Source organism: Pleurodeles waltl, chromosome 2_2 (assembly GCF_031143425.1).
Source record: "Pleurodeles waltl isolate 20211129_DDA chromosome 2_2, aPleWal1.hap1.20221129, whole genome shotgun sequence".
Classification (NCBI taxonomy): domain Eukaryota; kingdom Metazoa; phylum Chordata; class Amphibia; order Caudata; family Salamandridae; genus Pleurodeles; species Pleurodeles waltl.
In genome coordinates, this window is record NC_090439.1 from 509,709,486 (window position 1) to 509,727,183 (window position 17,698).

At 43.9% G+C, this 17,698-nt stretch overlaps 1 protein-coding gene across 1 annotated transcript in view; it reads right to left on the minus strand.

Annotated features, from left to right (window-relative positions):
- The window catches only part of NPC1 (NPC intracellular cholesterol transporter 1), a 313,228-nt gene that overhangs the window by 72,871 nt on the left and 222,659 nt on the right, over positions 1-17,698 (minus strand). Inside the window, exon 20 of the mRNA XM_069220022.1 lies at positions 1,610-1,739. Within this exon, the coding sequence (XP_069076123.1) occupies positions 1,610-1,739 (130 nt within the window). The remainder of the gene's footprint in view (positions 1-1,609; positions 1,740-17,698) is intronic.

Below are 17,698 nucleotides of genomic sequence, written 5' to 3' on the forward strand. Positions count from 1 at the left end.
GCAGTAAAGATACATCTAATTAGATTTGCATGAATATTCTTGTTCACAATAACCATGGAAACAGGATACAGCAGATCTTCTCTACCTGGGAGAAGAATGAAAGAGCGTGAGGGGAAAAGAGATCATTCTCTTGCATGAGCAAGAGATTGGTCTCTTTTAAGACATTACAAGGCACAGTGGTCTAGAGACAAAATTACACTGGCTGGAAGCTAAACATCTTGCACTCCCAGTTGGAAAACAACACGAATCAGACACTTTTCAGGATATCTATGCAACTGCAAAAGTAACTGCATGTTAGTGATAACAATTCTTAGGAACTGGCAGGTTTCTGAAATATCTGTTGTATCAGAGATTTTAAAATGTGCCCTTTTATCACGCACCAACACACAGAGTAACAGCTACAGGAGGTGGGCTATGGGGACCTTTACTCTTCTCTGTGGAAGAGGAGAAGAGTCATTCACATGTCACTCAATGCACCAGAATATAGAGGTGCACAACACCTGCTAAAAAATTATTTCACAGCACTGATCCACATTTTCAACTGGCAATGTGGTGTTTGAAGTGTCAAGCTTTCCTTTCTGCAACTTAACAATATTTCATGAAAATATGATGTGCTACTTGCGTTAGAAAACAAGGAGAATTAATTGTGAAGTGCAAAACTACCAACTGGAGCACTAATCAATTTCACTCTCAGGTAAAACTCTCACAATGTAAGTAGGATCCAACGTATGAAACGTGATTCTAGGACAGCGAGACCACAATATTATTAAGAACATTTCTGAGCATTTATTAACTTAAACATTGTAACCAAACGACTTTTAGACATGGTCAAGGAGATGAGCATTTCAGCTTTTAAACTCTTCGGGTGAAATTAGTGCTGCTGCATGTGTTTCCCCCAAAAGAAAGGGGTTCTGGTGCAGTCCATTTTTATTTAACCTGTAGCATCAACTTGACTGTTTTTAATCCACCCATCAAGGAGGCATGCACTATTTCTGACCAATTAATAGTGCTTTAGAAAGAAACTAAAGCTTACTTTCTAGAGCTCTTATTTTTTCAAGAAGTTCACCTATTTTGACCAGACGTGGTTGCCATCATTTTCTGCCAATTACTTTTAAAGTTATAGTTTTGGCCTTGCTGCCCCCATCATGTTTAGAGTAACATGAAACAAGTACAGGCTTTTAGTAGAACCAGAGCCATGGATGGCAGGTTGCTATATATTTCATGCATCAGCGTTCTGATGAAATCGAAAGGCAATGCATAGCACGCTATTAAATTCATAAAAAATAAATACAATTGATGATTGTTTTAAAAACAACTGGAGTCACACACCATTTTGCAATAATTAATTATAAATTAATAGGCATTGCAAATTAATCTGTTGCACCAGGCAATACCTTACTAAGCCACCCTTTAACAATTAAATATGTGATCCCAAGTCATTTGTCGTGTTGACACAACTGGAAGTTAGGTGACAATTATCCAAATGTGGAAGCACGTATATTCTTAGCTATATTCAACTGACTTCATGCAAAAACTAACATTTGTATAGGAATGATCTAGACAACTGTCTAATGACATGAGAGAAGCTAAAACGAGGATTAGCACTTACCCTTTCCCACATTTAGGATTAGGGTTATCTGACAAGAACATAGGTAAAAACCTCATGAAATCTTCTCCAACTGGATTCTTTTTGCCTTCGGGCGTTGGTGGGCGGCAACGTACACATGCAGGATCAACAACTAGAGGGAGCAATTAACACAAGTTCTTATCTATATCTGATCAACCACTCACAGAAAGTATATGATTCAATTAGCATTAAAACCCCCAGGTACTCACAAGTGGATACGCAATCATTGATTCAAAAATGGTGACGTTTCTGGTCAAAACTCTACTCTTGGGCAATGGTAGAGCATTTTCCTCATGGTACTTTCTATGCGCTTGTTTATTTAACAGATCCACTCAGAGCATTTTTTAATAAAAGAATATGACCCCCACCTAAGTGGCATGCTTCATTCTAGTTGTAGGAAGCTGCCCCTTTATGTGGTATGTGAATACAGTGTAAAGTGTCCAGGCTTTTCCCAGCAAGTGGACAGGGCATGCTATGCAATCCCAAAGAGCTACATTTAAGGGTAGTATGGTCAAGCAACTTTAGGCTTAACACAGGGAAGTACACGACATTTACAAATACACGCAATAGTCAATAAATGAGACACGATTTAAGAAGGAGGACCACACAGATTTGTGAAAATAGCAAATATGTTTGCATAAGTTTAGGTATCACAGAAAAATCATTCAGGCAAGTAGATTTTTAAATAGGAATTATTTTTAATTTAAAAAGTGGACACTGCAATTTCTGAGTTCTGCAATATTACCTTTTGGGAGGAAAAACAAGTTCTGCAAACAGGTGGACTACAGCGACTTACAAGACCAATCTCCAAGAGTTAAGGTGAGAGCTGGGCAAGGTCCAAGGCAGCACCCACCGTCACCCTCAGCGGCATGGGGCGGCTGGGAGCATAGTGCAAAACAGGGTCGGGTGCCTAATGCATTCATATGGAGATTGGTCACTGCGAAAGGAGGCTGGAAGTTAGAACTAGCCGTTTAGTTTGGGTGAGCCACCGAATGGACTCAGGTCTTGAGGTGCTTGGGGACGTGGGGCACCAGAGGTCCTCTTCTCCTCGGTCTGGAGCGTCCCGATGCAGAGGTTTCTTGGACAGTCTGGTGTCTGTCACCAGTGGTGGTCATGGTGGTGGGGGGCCCACAGAACAGGCTGCAGTCCGAGTGACCAACAAGTGGGCTCAAGTCTCTCGAGCCTGGGGGGATACAGAGACACCAGTGGTTCTCTTCTCCTTGGTCTCGGGCATTCAGGTGGAGAGGTGCAGTGGACCGTCGGGGTTGCCATCACTAAAGGCAGTTGCGCTTGATGGTGGCCTGCACAAAGAGACTGCAGGAGTCACAATGAAGGTCGCACTGGGGGAATCCAAGATGGACTATGTCTCTGGAGAGGCCGGGGCAAGACTGCCACCATTGGCCCACTTCAACACAGGCTGGGAGGCTCGACTGCAGTGGTGCTGTCTGGCAGCGGTTCTTGGGTGCCTGCAAGGATGCAGGGCAACAGCTCCACTACTCCGGAGGAGTTCCTTGCGCCGGGGTGAAGGTTGGCAGTCTTCCTGGGCTTTTCAAAGTTTCAGCAGCTGGAAGACGAGGGGTCAATTCTTGCAATGGTCGAAGTCCACAGGCAGGCTGGCAGGGTTGGTGCCAAGCCCATCATGGATCTTCAGTTCTTGCCTTTTGCGTTTCTGGAGTGTTGTTCTTTAAGTCAGCAGGGATCTGCTCCTCTGGTTTCAAGGGCTCCCCTAAATACTTAATTTAGGCATGTTAGGGGTGTGTAGGGTAGTAGCCAATAGGCTACTGACCTTTGGTGTCACTATGCCCCTAAAAGGACCACTTCCTGTGGGAAGTGGGCATAACCCTGTCCCAGAATTCCTAGATATGCCATCTCAAAGATGGCTATCTCTGACAAATCGTGCCCACCTCGCAGTAGCCCACTTTAGGGGTGGTACTAGCCTTGAGGTGGCACGCCTACCTGACTAGCTAATTTTCCTGCCTGTCCAGGTTCCAAATGGGCTCTGGACGGGGGAGGAATGGTGGCTTCCTCTCCTGTAAGGGAAGCCATATTCGCATTGAAATGGCAGCAATCCTTTGAGGCTTGCCATCTTAGGAAGGATAATCAGAAGGTTATCCTGTGGGAGTGGGTGTTAGACCCTCTTCCCGGACATGCTTTTTTTCTGGCCCTCCTGAGAGCAGACGGCGGTCACCCTAGAGGTCCAGAAAAGTGTCTCAGGTGGCAGGCTGGAGGAACCTGGTCAGTAAACCCACCAGAAGCTGGTAGTGTTTCAAATGCCACCTCTAATGTGCCCTCTGGGTGCATGCACTGGTAAATCCAACACTGGCATCAGTGTGGGTTCACCAATACAAGATGTTTGATACCAAACATCCCTATCTTCAGTGAAGCCATAATGTAGCTTGGGAGCCCATACTGACCAGTGTCCCCCACATCATTTAAAATGGCTTCTCTGGTCATTTACTATTTCTGAGAATTTACAAAGACATAGCAGGGGCATTTCTGCTCATGCAGATATGCCCTCACATGTAATACAATGCACCCTGCCTTAGGGCTGTAAGGCCTCCTAGAGGGGTTACTTACATTTATTGCATGTGGTATTAGGGGACATGGCATGCAGGCTGTGTGCAATTGTGTTTTCACTTTTGTCTGCAACAAGACACGCAGCCTACAATGGCAATCTGTCATGTACTTAATGAGGGGTCCCTCAGGGTGGCACAATCTGTGCTGTGGCCCATAGGGGCCCCCTTTAGTATCCCAGGCCCTAGGTACCAGTTACTAGGGACTTAAAAAGGGCGCTAAAGGTTTTGCCAATTGGGGAAACAACTGTACAGTTTTGGGAAAGAGATCTGGCACTGGGGACCTCGTTAGAAGGAACCAAGTGTACTTTCAGTCAAAATCTCATCAGATACCAGGCAAAAAGTGGGGGGTAACCATGTCAAAAAGAGGCACTTTCATACAATAGTGTTCAGCCCCACGCCAGGCAGGTGGTGCAATGTGTAGCGGGTCTGGTGTGCCTTCCTGGAAACCTTCCTGCGCTCTCCAGTCCCAAACATTTCAGTGCTCTCTAGTCTCAAGAGTGCAGGAAGGTACACCACAGATCACAGTACACCAACTGATTTGGACACCATGCACTTCCATATTCCTATAGGGGCCCATGCAATTTTTAAGATGGGTCCACTTTGTACACTGTGGTTGGGATACCCAAAAAAAAAAAAAAAATATATATATATATATATATATATATATATATATATATATATATATGGAAAATGTCACTTACCCAGTGTACATCTGTTCGTGGCATTAGTCGCTGCAGATTCACATGCTGTGCACATCCCGCCATCTGGTGTTGGGCTCGGAGTGTTACAAGTTGTTTTTCTTCGAAGAAGTCTTTTCGAGTCACGAGACCGAGGGACTCCTCCCATTTCGACTCCATTGCGCATGGGCGTCGACTCCATCTTAGATTGTTTTCCCCGCAGAGGGTGAGGTAGGAGTTGTGTATGCTAGTAATAGTGCCCATGCAATGGAGTGAATGCGTATGTACATAATGAAGTTTAAAGTAATATATTTACAAATGTACAAATGTTTAAGATCTACTTCTAAACGGCTACAGGCTGCCGGGGAGGCGGGTGGGCGCATGTGAATCTGCAGCGACTAATGCCACGAACAGATGTACACTGGGTAAGTGACATTTTCCGTTCGATGGCATGTGTAGCTGCAGATACACATGCTGTGCATAGACTAGTAAGCAGTTATCTCCCCAAAAGCGGTGGTTCAGCCTGTAGGAGTTGAAGTAGTTTGAAATAATGTTCTTAGTACAGCTTGACCTACTGTTGCCTGTTGTGCAGTTAACACATCTACACAGTAGTGCTTGGTAAATGTAAGAGGCGTAGACCATGTTGCTGCCTTACATATTTCGTTCATTGGAATATTTCCTAGAAAGGCCATGGTAGCACCTTTCTTTCTGGTTGAGTGTGCCTTTGGTGTAATAGGCAGTTCTCTTTTAGCTTTAAAATAGCAGGTTTGAATGCACTTAACTATCCATCTAGCAATGCCTTGTTTTGAAATTGGATTTCCTGTATGAGGTTTTTGAAAGGCGATAAATAGTTGTTTTGTCTTTCGAATTAGTTTTGTTCTGTCAATGTAGTACATTAGTGCTCTTTTGATGTCTAATGTATGTAGTGCTCTTTTAGCTACAGAATCTGGCTGTGGGAAGAACACTGGTAATTCTACTGTTTGATTCAAGTGGAACGGTGAGATTACTTTTGGTAAAAACTTAGGATTGGTCCGTAGAACAACTTTATTTTTGTGTATTTGAATAAATGGTTCTTGAATGGTAAATGCTTGAATTTCACTCACTCTTCTTAGAGATGTTATGGCAATAAAAAATGCAACTTTCCAGGTTAAGTATTGCATTTCACAAGAGTGCATGGGCTCAAAAGGTGGACCCATGAGTCGTGTTAAGACAATGTTGAGGTTCCATGAAGGAACTGGTGGTGTTCTTGGTGGTATAATTCTCTTTAGGCCTTCCATAAACGCTTTTATGACTGGTATCCTAAATAATGAAGTTGAGTGCGTAATTTGCAGGTAAGCAGAATTGCCGTAAGATGTATTTTAATGGAAGAGAAAGCTAGTTTAGATTTTTGCAAATGTAGTAAGTATCCTACTATCTCTTTTGCAGATGTGTGTAAAGGTTGAATTTGATTATTATGGCAATAATAAACAAATCTTTTCCACTTATTTGCATAGCAGTGTCTAGTGGTAGGTTTTCTAGCCTGTTTTATGACCTCCATACATTCCTGTGTGAGGTCTAAGTGCCCGAATTCTAGGATTTCAGGAGCCAAATTGCTAGATTCAGCGATGATGGATTTGGATGTCTGATCTGTTGTTTGTGTTGTGTTAACAGATCTGGTCTGTTTGGCAGTTTGATATGAGGTACTACTGAAAGGTCTAGTAGTGTTGTGTACCAAGGTTGCCTTGCCCATGTTGGTGCTATTAGTATGAGTTTGAGTTTGTTTTGACTCAACTTGTTTACTAGATATGGAAGAAGTGGGAGAGGGGGAAAAGCGTACGCAAATATCCCTGACCAGTTCATCCATAGTGCATTGCCCTGAGACTGATGTTGTGGGTACCTGGATGCGAAGTTTTGGCATTTTGAGTTTTCTTTTGTTGCAAATAGATCTATTTGTGGCGTTCCCCACATTCTGAAGTAAGTGTTCAGTATTTGGGGGTGAATTTCCCATTCGTGGATCTGTTGGTGATCCCGAGAGAGATTGTCTGCTAGCTGATTCTGAATCCCTGGAATAAATTGTGCTATTAGGCGAATGTGGTTGTGAATCGCCCAATGCCATATTTTTTGTGTTAGGAGACACAACTGTGTCGAGTGTGTTCCTCCCTGTTTGTTTAGGTAATACATTGTTGTCATGTTGTTTGTCTTGACAAGAGTGTATTTGTGGGTTATTATGGGTTGAAATCCTTTCAGCGCTAGAAACACAGCTAACAGTTCTAAGTGATTTATATGAAACTGTCTTTGCTGAATGTCCCATTGTCCTTGGATGCTGTGCTGATTGAGGTGTGCTCCCCACCCTGTCATGGATGCATCTGTCGTTATTACGTATTGTGGCACTGGATCTTGAAAAGGCCGCCCTTGGTTTAAATTTATACTGTTCCACCATTGAAGCGGGATGTATGTTTGGCGGTCTATCAACACCAGATCTAGAAGTTGACCCTGTGCCTGTAACCACTGTGATGCTAGGCACTGTTGTAAGGGCCGCATGTGCAACCTTGCGTTTTGGACAATGGCTATTCATGAGGACATCATGCCTAGGAGTTTCATTACTAATTTGACCTGTATCTTTTGGTTTGGATACATGGCTTGTATTACATTGTGGAATGTTTGGACTCTTTGTGGACTTGGAGTGGCAATTCCTTTTACTGTGTTGATTGTTGCTCCTAGGTATTGCTGTGTTTGACACGGCAGAAGGTGTGACTTTGAGTAATTGATTGAGAAACCTAGTTTGTGTAGGGTTTCTATGACGTAATTTGTGTGTTGTGAACACTGTATTTGCGTGTTGGTTTTGATTAACCAATCGTCTAGGTACGGGAACACATGTATTTGCTGCCTTCTGATATGTGCAGCTACTACTGCTAGACATTTTGTAAAAACTCTTGGTGCAGTTGTTATTCCGAATGGCAACACTTTGACTTGGTAATGTATCCCTTGGAATACAAACCTTAGGTACTTTCTGTGTGAAGGATGTATTGGTATATGGAAATATGCATCCTTTAGATCCAGTGTTGTCATGTAGTCTTGTTGTTTGAGCAGTGGGATTACTTCTTGTAATGTAACCATGTGAAAGTGGTCTGATTTGATGTATGTATTTAATATTCTGAGATCTAGTATAGGTCTTAGAGTTTTGTCTTTTTTGGGTATCAGAAAGTACAGTGAGTAAACTCCTGTGTTTAGTTCTTGTTTTGGTACTAATTCTATTGCCTCTTTTTGGAGCAATGCTTGAACTTCTAATCCTAGAAGATTTATATGTTGTTTCGACATACTGTGTGTTTTCGGTGGGACTGTTGGAGGGAATTCACGAAATTCTATGCAATAACCATGCTGCATAATTGCTAGTACCCAAGTATCTGTTGTTATCTCCTCCCAATGTTTGTAAAATTGGCTTAATCTTCCCCCCACAGGTGTTATGTGATGGGGATGTGTGAGTCACTGCTTATTTTGAGGACTTTTGGGGCTTTGGAATTTTCCTCTACTTTTTTGGAATTGTCCCCCTCTATATTGCCCCCGAAAACTTCCCAGCTGATATTGGCTTTGGTAAGTGGGCCTTGTTTGTGATGTTGTGGTTTCTGTAGGTTGTCCTCGAAACCCTCCCCTAAAAGGTGTTTTACGAAATGTGCCTCTGCTCTGCGGGGAGTAGAGTGCGCCCATGGCTTTTGCCGTATCAGTGTCTTTCTTGAGTTTCTCAATAGCAGTGTCGACTTCCGGCCCAAACAACTGCTGTTCATTAAATGGCATATTTAGCACGGCTTGTTGAATTTCCGGCTTGAAACCTGACGTGCGCAGCCATGCGTGCCTTCTTATTGTTATTGCAGTATTTACTGTCCTTGCAGCCGTATCTGCTGCATCCATTGAAGACCGTATCTGATTATTAGAGATACTTTGTCCTTCTTCCACCACTTGTTGTGCTCTTTTTTGGAACTCCTTGGGTAAGTGTTCTATTAAATGTTGCATCTCCTCCCAGTGAGCTCTGTCATATCTTGCCAAAAGTGCTTGTGAATTGGCAATGCGCCATTGGTTTGCTGCTTGTGCTGCAACCCTTTTGCCCGCAGCATCAAATTTGCGACTCTCTTTGTCTGGAGGTGGTGCGTCCCCCGAGGTATGAGAGTTTGCTCTCTTACGAGCTGCCCCGACAACTACTGAGTCTGGAGTTAACTGCGTTGTAATATAAACAGGATCTGTTGGCAGTGGCTTGTACTTTTTCTCCACCCTTGGAGTTATGGCTCGGCCTTTAACAGGATCCTGAAAGATTTGTTTTGAATGTTTTAGCATTCCTGGGAGCATAGGTAGTCTTTGGTATTGGCTATGAGTGGAGGTTAGCGTGTTAAACAAAAAGTCATCCTCAATTGGTTCGGAATGCAAGGTGACGTTATGGAAAGCAGCTGCCCTTGTGTAAGATGTACTGTCCTCAGGAGGGGACGGCCTGGCAGGGTACGAGTCTGGGCTGTTGTCCGATACTGGAGCATCGTAAAGGTCCCATGCATCGGGATCATCTTGACTCATGGCAGTATGAGTCGGGGAGTGCATCAGTGGAGGAGTTGCTACTGGTGATGTGTGCACTGATGGTGGTGGAGAAGGTGGTGGAGTTGTTTTCTTTGCCACCTTTGCCTGTGGCTCCTTGTCCTTTTCTTGAAAGGCAAGTTTTCTTTTTATTTTAATTGGAGGAAGAGTGGTTATTTTCCCTGTATCTTGATGAATGTGGAGCCTCCTTTGAGTATAGTCTGGCTCTACAGCTTGAAGTTCCTCTCCAAATCTATGTTTTTGCATTTGGGAGGCCAATCCTTGTTCCTCTGTATAGGAACCTGTTTTCGGCTCCGAGGCTGGATGTTTCGGAACCGAAACTTTTTCGGATGTCTTTTTAGGCTCCGAAGAAACCTTTGTAATTTTCGGCGTGGTGGTGTCTCGGTGTCGAATTTGTTCGGTGGCGCTGTCACGGTGCAGAAATTTCTCTGAGCCGATGTCTCGGGTCCGAGATTGCTGTGTGGCGGTATCTTGACCGGAGTCGGATGACTTAGACACCAGCGTGCCCTTTTTCGGTGCCTTGGCTCGGTCACCGCTTTTTTGGGTTAAGCCATGGCCTGTTGGCGGTGGCGTCCCGTGGGCTTTTGTTGACTTCTCGTGAGTCTTATGTTTCGACGTCTTACTCACGGTTTTCGGCGTTTCTTCGGCCTCAAGCTCTTCCGAGTCCAATTCGTGGATAGAGAAAGCTTCCTCTTCCTCCTCGAAACGCTCTTGTCCTGTCGGCGTCGACGCCATCTGCAGTCTTCTGGCTCTTCGGTCTCTTAACGTCTTTCTGGACCGAAACGCTCGACAGGCCTCACAAGTATCTTCCTTGTGCTCTGGGGACAAGCACAAGTTACAGACCAGATGCTGATCCGTATACGGATACTTGTTATGGCATTTTGGACAGAAGCGGAATGGGGTCCGTTCCATCAGCCTTGAATTCACACGTGGCCGGGCCGACCAGGCCCCGACGGGGAATCGAAAAAACCCCGAAGGGCCACCGGAGCTCTTCTAAATTCGGTGTCGATCTGTTGTAACTAACCCGATACCGAACGCAAACAATACCGACGTTTTTTTCGAGATTCTAACTAACTTTCCGACCCGAAACACGGAGCGAAAAGGAACACGTCCGAACCCGATGGCGGGAAAAAAACAATCTAAGATGGAGTCGACACCCATGCGCAATGGAGTCGAAATGGGAGGAGCCCCTCGGTCTCATGACTCGAAAAGACTTCTTCGAAGAAAAACAACTTGTAACACTCCGAGCCCAACACCAGATGGCGGGATGTGTATCTGCAGCTACACATGCCATCGAACATATATATATATATATATATATATATATATATATATAAAATGTCACTTACCCAGTGTACATCTGTTTGTGGCATGCAACGCTGCAGATTCACATGCTGTGCACTGTTCCTGCCATCTAGTGTTGGGCTCGGAGTGTTACAAGTTGTTTTTCTTCGAAGAAGTCTTTTAGAGTCACGGGATCGAGTGACTCCTCCCTTTCGGCTCAATTGCACATGGGCGTCGACTCCATCTTAGATTGTTTTCCCCGCAAAGGGTGAGGTAGGAGTTGGTAAAGTGAGGATACTAGAGGTGCCCATGCAATGGAGTAGGAATGTATGTACATAGTGTGTATTAAAGAATATATATTTACGTATTTACAATTTTCATGCAACTAAAAACGGCTACAGGCTCCTGGGGAGGTGGGAGGGTGCAAGTGAATCTGCAGCGTCTCATGCCACAAACAGATGTACACTGGGTAAGTGACATTTTCCGTTTGATGGCATGTGTAGCTGCAGATACACATGCTGTGCATAGACTATAAAGCAGTAATCTCCCCAAAAGCGGTGGTCAGCCTGTAGGAGTTGAAGTTGTTTGAAATAATGTTCTTAATACAGCCTGTCCTACTGTGGCTTGTTGTGTTGCTAACACATCTACACAGTAATGCTTAGTAAATGTATGAGGCGTAGACCAGGTGGCTGCCTTACAAATTTCTGTCATAGGTATATTTCCAAGAAAAGCCATTGTGGCGCCTTTCTTCCTAGTGGAATGTGCTCTGTGTAATGGGTAAATCTCTTTTTGCTTTAATATAGCAAGTTTGAATACATTTAACTATCCATCTGGCGATGCCTTGTTTGGATATAGGATTACCTGCATGAGGTTTTTGGAAGGCTACAAACAATTGTTTTGTTTTACAAAATTGTTTTGTTCTGTCAATGTAATACATTAGTGCTCTTTTTATGTCTAATGTATGTAAGGCTCTTTCGGCTACTGAGTCTGGTTGCGGAAAGAAGACTGCGAGTTCCACAGTTTGGTTTAGGTGGAATGGTGATATGACCTTTGGTAAGAAATTGGGATTTGTATGGAGAACCACTTTATGTTTATGTATTTGTATAAAGGGTTCTTGAATAGTAAATGCTTGTATTTCACTTACTCTACTAAGTGATTTGATAGCTATTAGAAAGGCTACTTTCCAAGTCAAGTATTGTATTTCACAAGAGTGCATGGGTTCGAATGGTGGTCCCATGAGTCGTGTTAATACAATATTAAGGTTCCATGAAGGTACTGGTGGTGTCCTTGGGGGTATGATTCTTTTTAGTCCCTCCATAAATGCTTTAACGACTGGGATTCTAAAAAGCGATGTTGTATGTGTAATCTGCAGATAGGCAGATATTGCAGTGAGATGTATTTTAATGGAAGAGAATGCTAGATTACACTTTTGTAAGTGTAATAAGTAGCTTACAATGTCCTTTGTGGAGGCATGTAGTGGTTGAATGTGATTAGTGTGGCAGTAGCAAACAAATCTTTTCCATTTGTTTGCGTAACAATGTCTTGTTGTAGGTTTTCTAGCTTGTTTAATGACCTCCATACACTCTTGTATACGGTTTAAATGTCCGAATTCTAAGACTTCAGGAGCCAGATTGCTAGATTGAGCGATGCTGGATTGGGGTGTCTGATCTGTTGTTTGTGTTGTGTTAACAGATCTGGTATGTTTGGTAATTTGATGTGAGGTACTACTGATAAGTCCAACAGTGTTGTGTACCATGGTTGGCGAGCCCAGGTTGGTGCTATGAGTATTAGTTTGAGTTTGTTTTGACTTAGTTTGTTGACCAGATAAGGAATGAGTGGGAGAGGGGGGAAAAGCATAAGCAAATATCCCTGACCAACTGATCCATAGTGCATTGCCCTTGGATTGAGGGTGTGGGTACCTGGACGCGAAGTTTTGGCATTTTGCGTTTGCTTTTGTTGCGATTAGGTCTATGTTTGGTGTTCCCCAGCGGAGGAAGTGATCCTGTAGGATCTGGGGATGAATTTCCCATTCGAGAGTTTGCTGGTGACCTCGGCTGAGATTGTCGGCTAACTGGTTCTGAATGCCTGGTATGTATTGTGCTACCAGGCAAATGTGATTGTGAATTGCCCAATGCCAAATCTTTTGTGCTAAGAGACACAGTTGTGACGAGTGTGTCCCCCCTTGTTTGTTGAGATAATACATTGTTGTCATGTTGTCTGTTTTGACAAGAATGTGTTTCCGGGCAACCAGTGGTTGAAATGCTTTTAATGCTAGAAACACTGCTAGCAGTTCCAAATGATTTATGTGAAGTTGTTTTTGTTGATTGTCCCATTGACCCTGTATGCTGTGCTTGTTGAGGTGTGCTACCCACCCTATCATGGAAGCATCTGTTGTGATAACAGCTTGAGCCACTGGGTCTTGGAATGGCCGCCCTTTGCTTAAATTTATAGGGTTCCACCATTGAACGAGAAGTGTGTTTGGCGGTCTATCATCACTAGATCTTGAAGTTGACCCAGTGCTTGTGTCCATTGTTTTGCTAGGCACTGTTGTAAGGGCCGCATGTGTAACCTTGTATTTGGGACAATGGCTACGCATGAAGACATCATGGCTAGAAGATTCATTACAAACCTTACTGGGTAGTGTTGGTTTGACTGTATGCTTGATATTATATTTTGGAATGCTTGGACCCTTTGTGGGCTCGGAGTGGCAATTGCCTTTTGTGTGTTAAGTGTTACTCCCAAGTATTGTTTTTATTTGGGATGGTTGCAGATGTGATTTCTGGTAATTTATAGAGAACCCTAGTTTGTGTAGAGTTTCTATGACGTATTGCGTGTGAAGAAGACACTGTTGTTGAGTGTTGGTTTTTATTAGCCAGTCGTCTAAATATGGGAATACGTGCATGTGCTGTCTCCTTATGTGAGCGGCTACTACTGCTAAGCATTTTATGAATACCCTTGGGGCCGTTGTTATCCCGAATGGTAACACTTTGAATTGATAGTGTACGCCGTGTATTACAAACCTTAAGTACTTTCTGTGAGAAGGAAGGATGGGTATGTGAAAGTACGCATCTTTGAGATCCAATGTTGACATGTAGTAAGGGAACCACATCTTGAAGTGTTACCATGTGGAAGTGGTCTGATTTGATTTAGAGATTTAGAGATTTAGTGTTCTGAGATCTAAGATAGGTCTTAACGTTTTGTCCTTTTTTGGAATTAGGAAATATAGTGAGTAGACGCCTGTTCCTTTCTGATGGTTGGGTACTAGCTCTATTGCTTGTTTCTGTAATAGTGCTCGTACTTCTATTTGTAATACGTATAAGTGTTGTTTTGGACAGATTGTGTGCTCTTGGTGGCACATCTGGCGGGAAATTTGTGAATTCTATGCAATAACCATGTTGGATAATGGTCAGGACCCATGCGTCTGTGGTAATGTGTCTCCAGTTTTGATAGTATGCGGTCAGTCTCCCCCCCCACTGGTGATAAGTGTTGGGGTTTTGAGACATTGAAGTCACTGTTTGGTATGGCTTGTTGTGGGTGTCTGGACCCCTACCTCTTGGGAATTGTCGTCCTCTATAGGAGCCACAAAACCCTCCCCTTTGGTATTGTGCCTGATAGGTGGGTCTGGTTTGAGAGGTGGAAGGCTCTGGTGTTTGCATTTGAAAACCTCCTCTGAATTGTGGCTTTCTAAATGTGCCTCTGACTTGTGGGGAGTAGAGCGCGCCCATGGCTTTGGCCGTGTCCTTTTTTTTTTTTTTTTTAACTTTTCAATTGCTGTGTCCACTTCCGGGCCAAACAATTGTTCTTGGTTAAATGGCATGTTCAACACCGCTTGTTGGATTTCTGGCTTGAATCCAGAGCTTCTTAACCATGCATGCCTGCGAATGGTTACTGCAGTGTTGACCGTTCGTGCTGCCGTGTCTGCAGAGTCTGGTGCAGACCTTATTTGGTTGTTGGATATTGCCTGTCCTTCTTCCACAACCTGATGGGCACGTTTCTGGTGTTCTTTGGGCAAGTGTTGTATAATGTGTTGCATCTCGTCCCAGTGTGCCCTGTCGTAGCGAGCAAGTAGGGCTTGCGAATTAGCGATCAGCCATTGATTGGCTGCCACTCGTTTGCCCGCTGCGTCAAACTTTCTACTCTCTTTGTCAGGCGGTGGAGCGTCTTCTGACGACTGAGAGTTTACTCCCTTTCTTGCTGCTCCTACAACCACAGAGTCCAGTGTAAGTTGTTGTGTTATGAACACAGGATCTGTTGGGGGAGGCTTGTACTTCTTCTCCACCCTAGGCCTGATAGCCCTTCCTTTAACTGGCTCCTGGAATACTTGTTTTGCGTGTTTGAGCATACCCGGGAGCATTGGCAGACTCTGGTAGGAAGTGTGGGTGGATGCCAAGATGTTGAACAGGAAGTCAGCCTCTATTGGCTCAGAATGCATTGCTACGTTGTGGAACGTAGCTGCCTTGGATAGTACCTGCGTATATGCAGTACCGTCCTCTGGAGGTGACGGCTTTGTTGGGTAACAATCCGGACTGTTATCCGATACTGGTGCATCATATAAGGATCATCCTGTGTCATCCCTGTATGTGTGGGTGACTGCATTGGAGGTGTTACCACTGGAGACAGTTGTCGTGAATGTGGTGGGGAAGGTTGTGGTGAAAACCTTGGTGGTGGGGATTTTTCTCTAGCCACCTTCGTCTGCATTTCTGTCTTCTGAAATGGCAGTTTTCTTTTGGTCTTAATTGGAGGGAGAGTTTGTATTTTTCCAGTCTCTTTCTGGATATGCAACGTCCTTTGTGTATGATCTGGTTCGGCCATACTTATTTCCTGCTCAAACCTATGTCTTTCCTTCATTTGGCTGGAAAGTCCTTGCTCTTCTGTGTAAGAGCTTCTTGTCGGCTCCGAAGCTGCTATTTTCGGTACCGATGTTTCAGAAAATGTCTTTTTCGGTTTCAATGATATTTTTCTCACTTTGTGTGAGTCTTACTCTCAGTGTTGAGATCATTCGGTGCCGGAATCTTAACCGGAGTCAGAAGTCTTCGGCAAATCTCTCGCCTTTTTCGGTGCCGATGTTTGGTCACCTTCTTTTCGATGGGTTAAGCCATGGCCTGCTGGCGGTGGCGTCCCCTTGGCTTTAAAAATCTTTGTGTGAGTTTTGGACGGGGCAGGTTTACTCACTGTTCGCTGCACCGTCGAGGTTCGGTCACTTTCGGATTCGTCCGAGTCCGATCCCTGGATGGAAATTCTTTCCTCCTCTCCGACGTCGAGTTGCTCTCTCTGTGTGTCGACGCCATTTGCAGTCTTCTCACTCGTCGATCACGTAGGGTCTTTTTAGATTGAAACGCTTGACAAGCCTTGCAAGTATCCTCCCTGTGTTCTGGTGATAAACACAGATTACAGACCAGGTGCTGGTCTGTATAGGGATACTTCGAATGGCACTTCGGACAGAAGCGGAAGGGGGTCCGGTCCATTAGTCTTCGACGATGGATGTGGTCGGGCCGACCAGGCCCCGCTGAAGAACGGAAACCCCAAAGGGCCGCCGGAGCGCTCCTGCTGTCGGTGCCAATACAATAACACTAACCCGGTACCGAATGAGATCAATACCGTAGATTTTTTTATATTTAGCTAACTTTCCCGATTCGAAATACTGAGCGAAGAGGAACACGTCCGAACCCGATGGCGGAAAGAAAACAATCTAAGATGGAGTCGATGCCCATGCGCAATGGAGCCGAAAGGGAGGAGTCCCTCGGTCTCGTGACTCGAAAGGACTTCGAAGAAAAACAGCTTGTAACACTCCAAGCCCAACACTAGATGGCAGGATAATGCACAGCATGTGTATCTGCAGCTACACATGCCACCGAACATATATATATATATATATATATATATAATTGACACTAACATATGGGTACTGACCTGATTACTAGAGTGAGAAGTATTTAGTCCCGAAGAAACACCACTTGACCTAGTTAGGCAGTTCAGCATAAAACACGTAGATCAGAGTACAGGGGCCACACACTAGAATTCAACTGGGCCTCATGTTTTTTTTGTAACCTTGACCTGACCATCCGTCACTAAGTATTTTACTGCAGGGAGTCATAGACAATTTTAAAATCCATGTTCTCTGTTCATTCCACCAGACACCCAGTTTTTATTACCACTGATGCACCACCACTGATTACAGGCAGTGAAAAGATCTCCCAAAAAAAGTCACCTTTCCGAGGGCTCTGCTAGGCACTGCACCGCCCACCTGCTGTCGGACAGAAACCTATGATGAAGCATGCTACCTGAGTGAGTGAGGGTTCATGTTCCTGAATAAAAGATGCTGTAAGTGGATCTGTTAAAAAAAAAAAAAAAAAAAAAACATGAACAAAGAAAGTACTATGAGGAAAAACCCTACCACGGTCCAAGGGTAGAGTTCTGACCAGGAATTTCACATTTTTTATTCATGGATTAATGTGGGGACGATATGTATTGGACAAGCTTGTACCTCCCAACTCCCCTCTTGTTATCATTCTTGGAGTCAATCATTCTCAGGTTCTGTTGAAGCAGTAATATTTATGCATGGAAACAAGGTCAGTGTCAGGAAGAGTTAAATACACTCACAGGGATGAAACCTGGGAAATTCAATTAAAACAACCACAGAAGGTAATGGACAATTTAATAAAAGTACAGAACGGCACAATGCCCGCATTCTGTTATTGCGAAAAGGATTAGAATTAAATTCTAGAGTACTGAGGATACATATAAATGAACATGGGCCAAGTACCAAATGGAATATCATGAGTATCTATAGAGCCCAGTGGGTTGACTTATAGGTATGAAATGCTGTATCGGAAGAGCGAGAGAAGAAGCAAAAAAGTGGGAAACCGAGCAAGAGTGTGGAAAAGAGCTGAAGGCAGAGAATCAAGAGGGGGTTAAATTCTGTCATTATTTTCACTTAGGACAGACAGTAGCATAGTTGTTCGTGTGGTCATATCTTCATT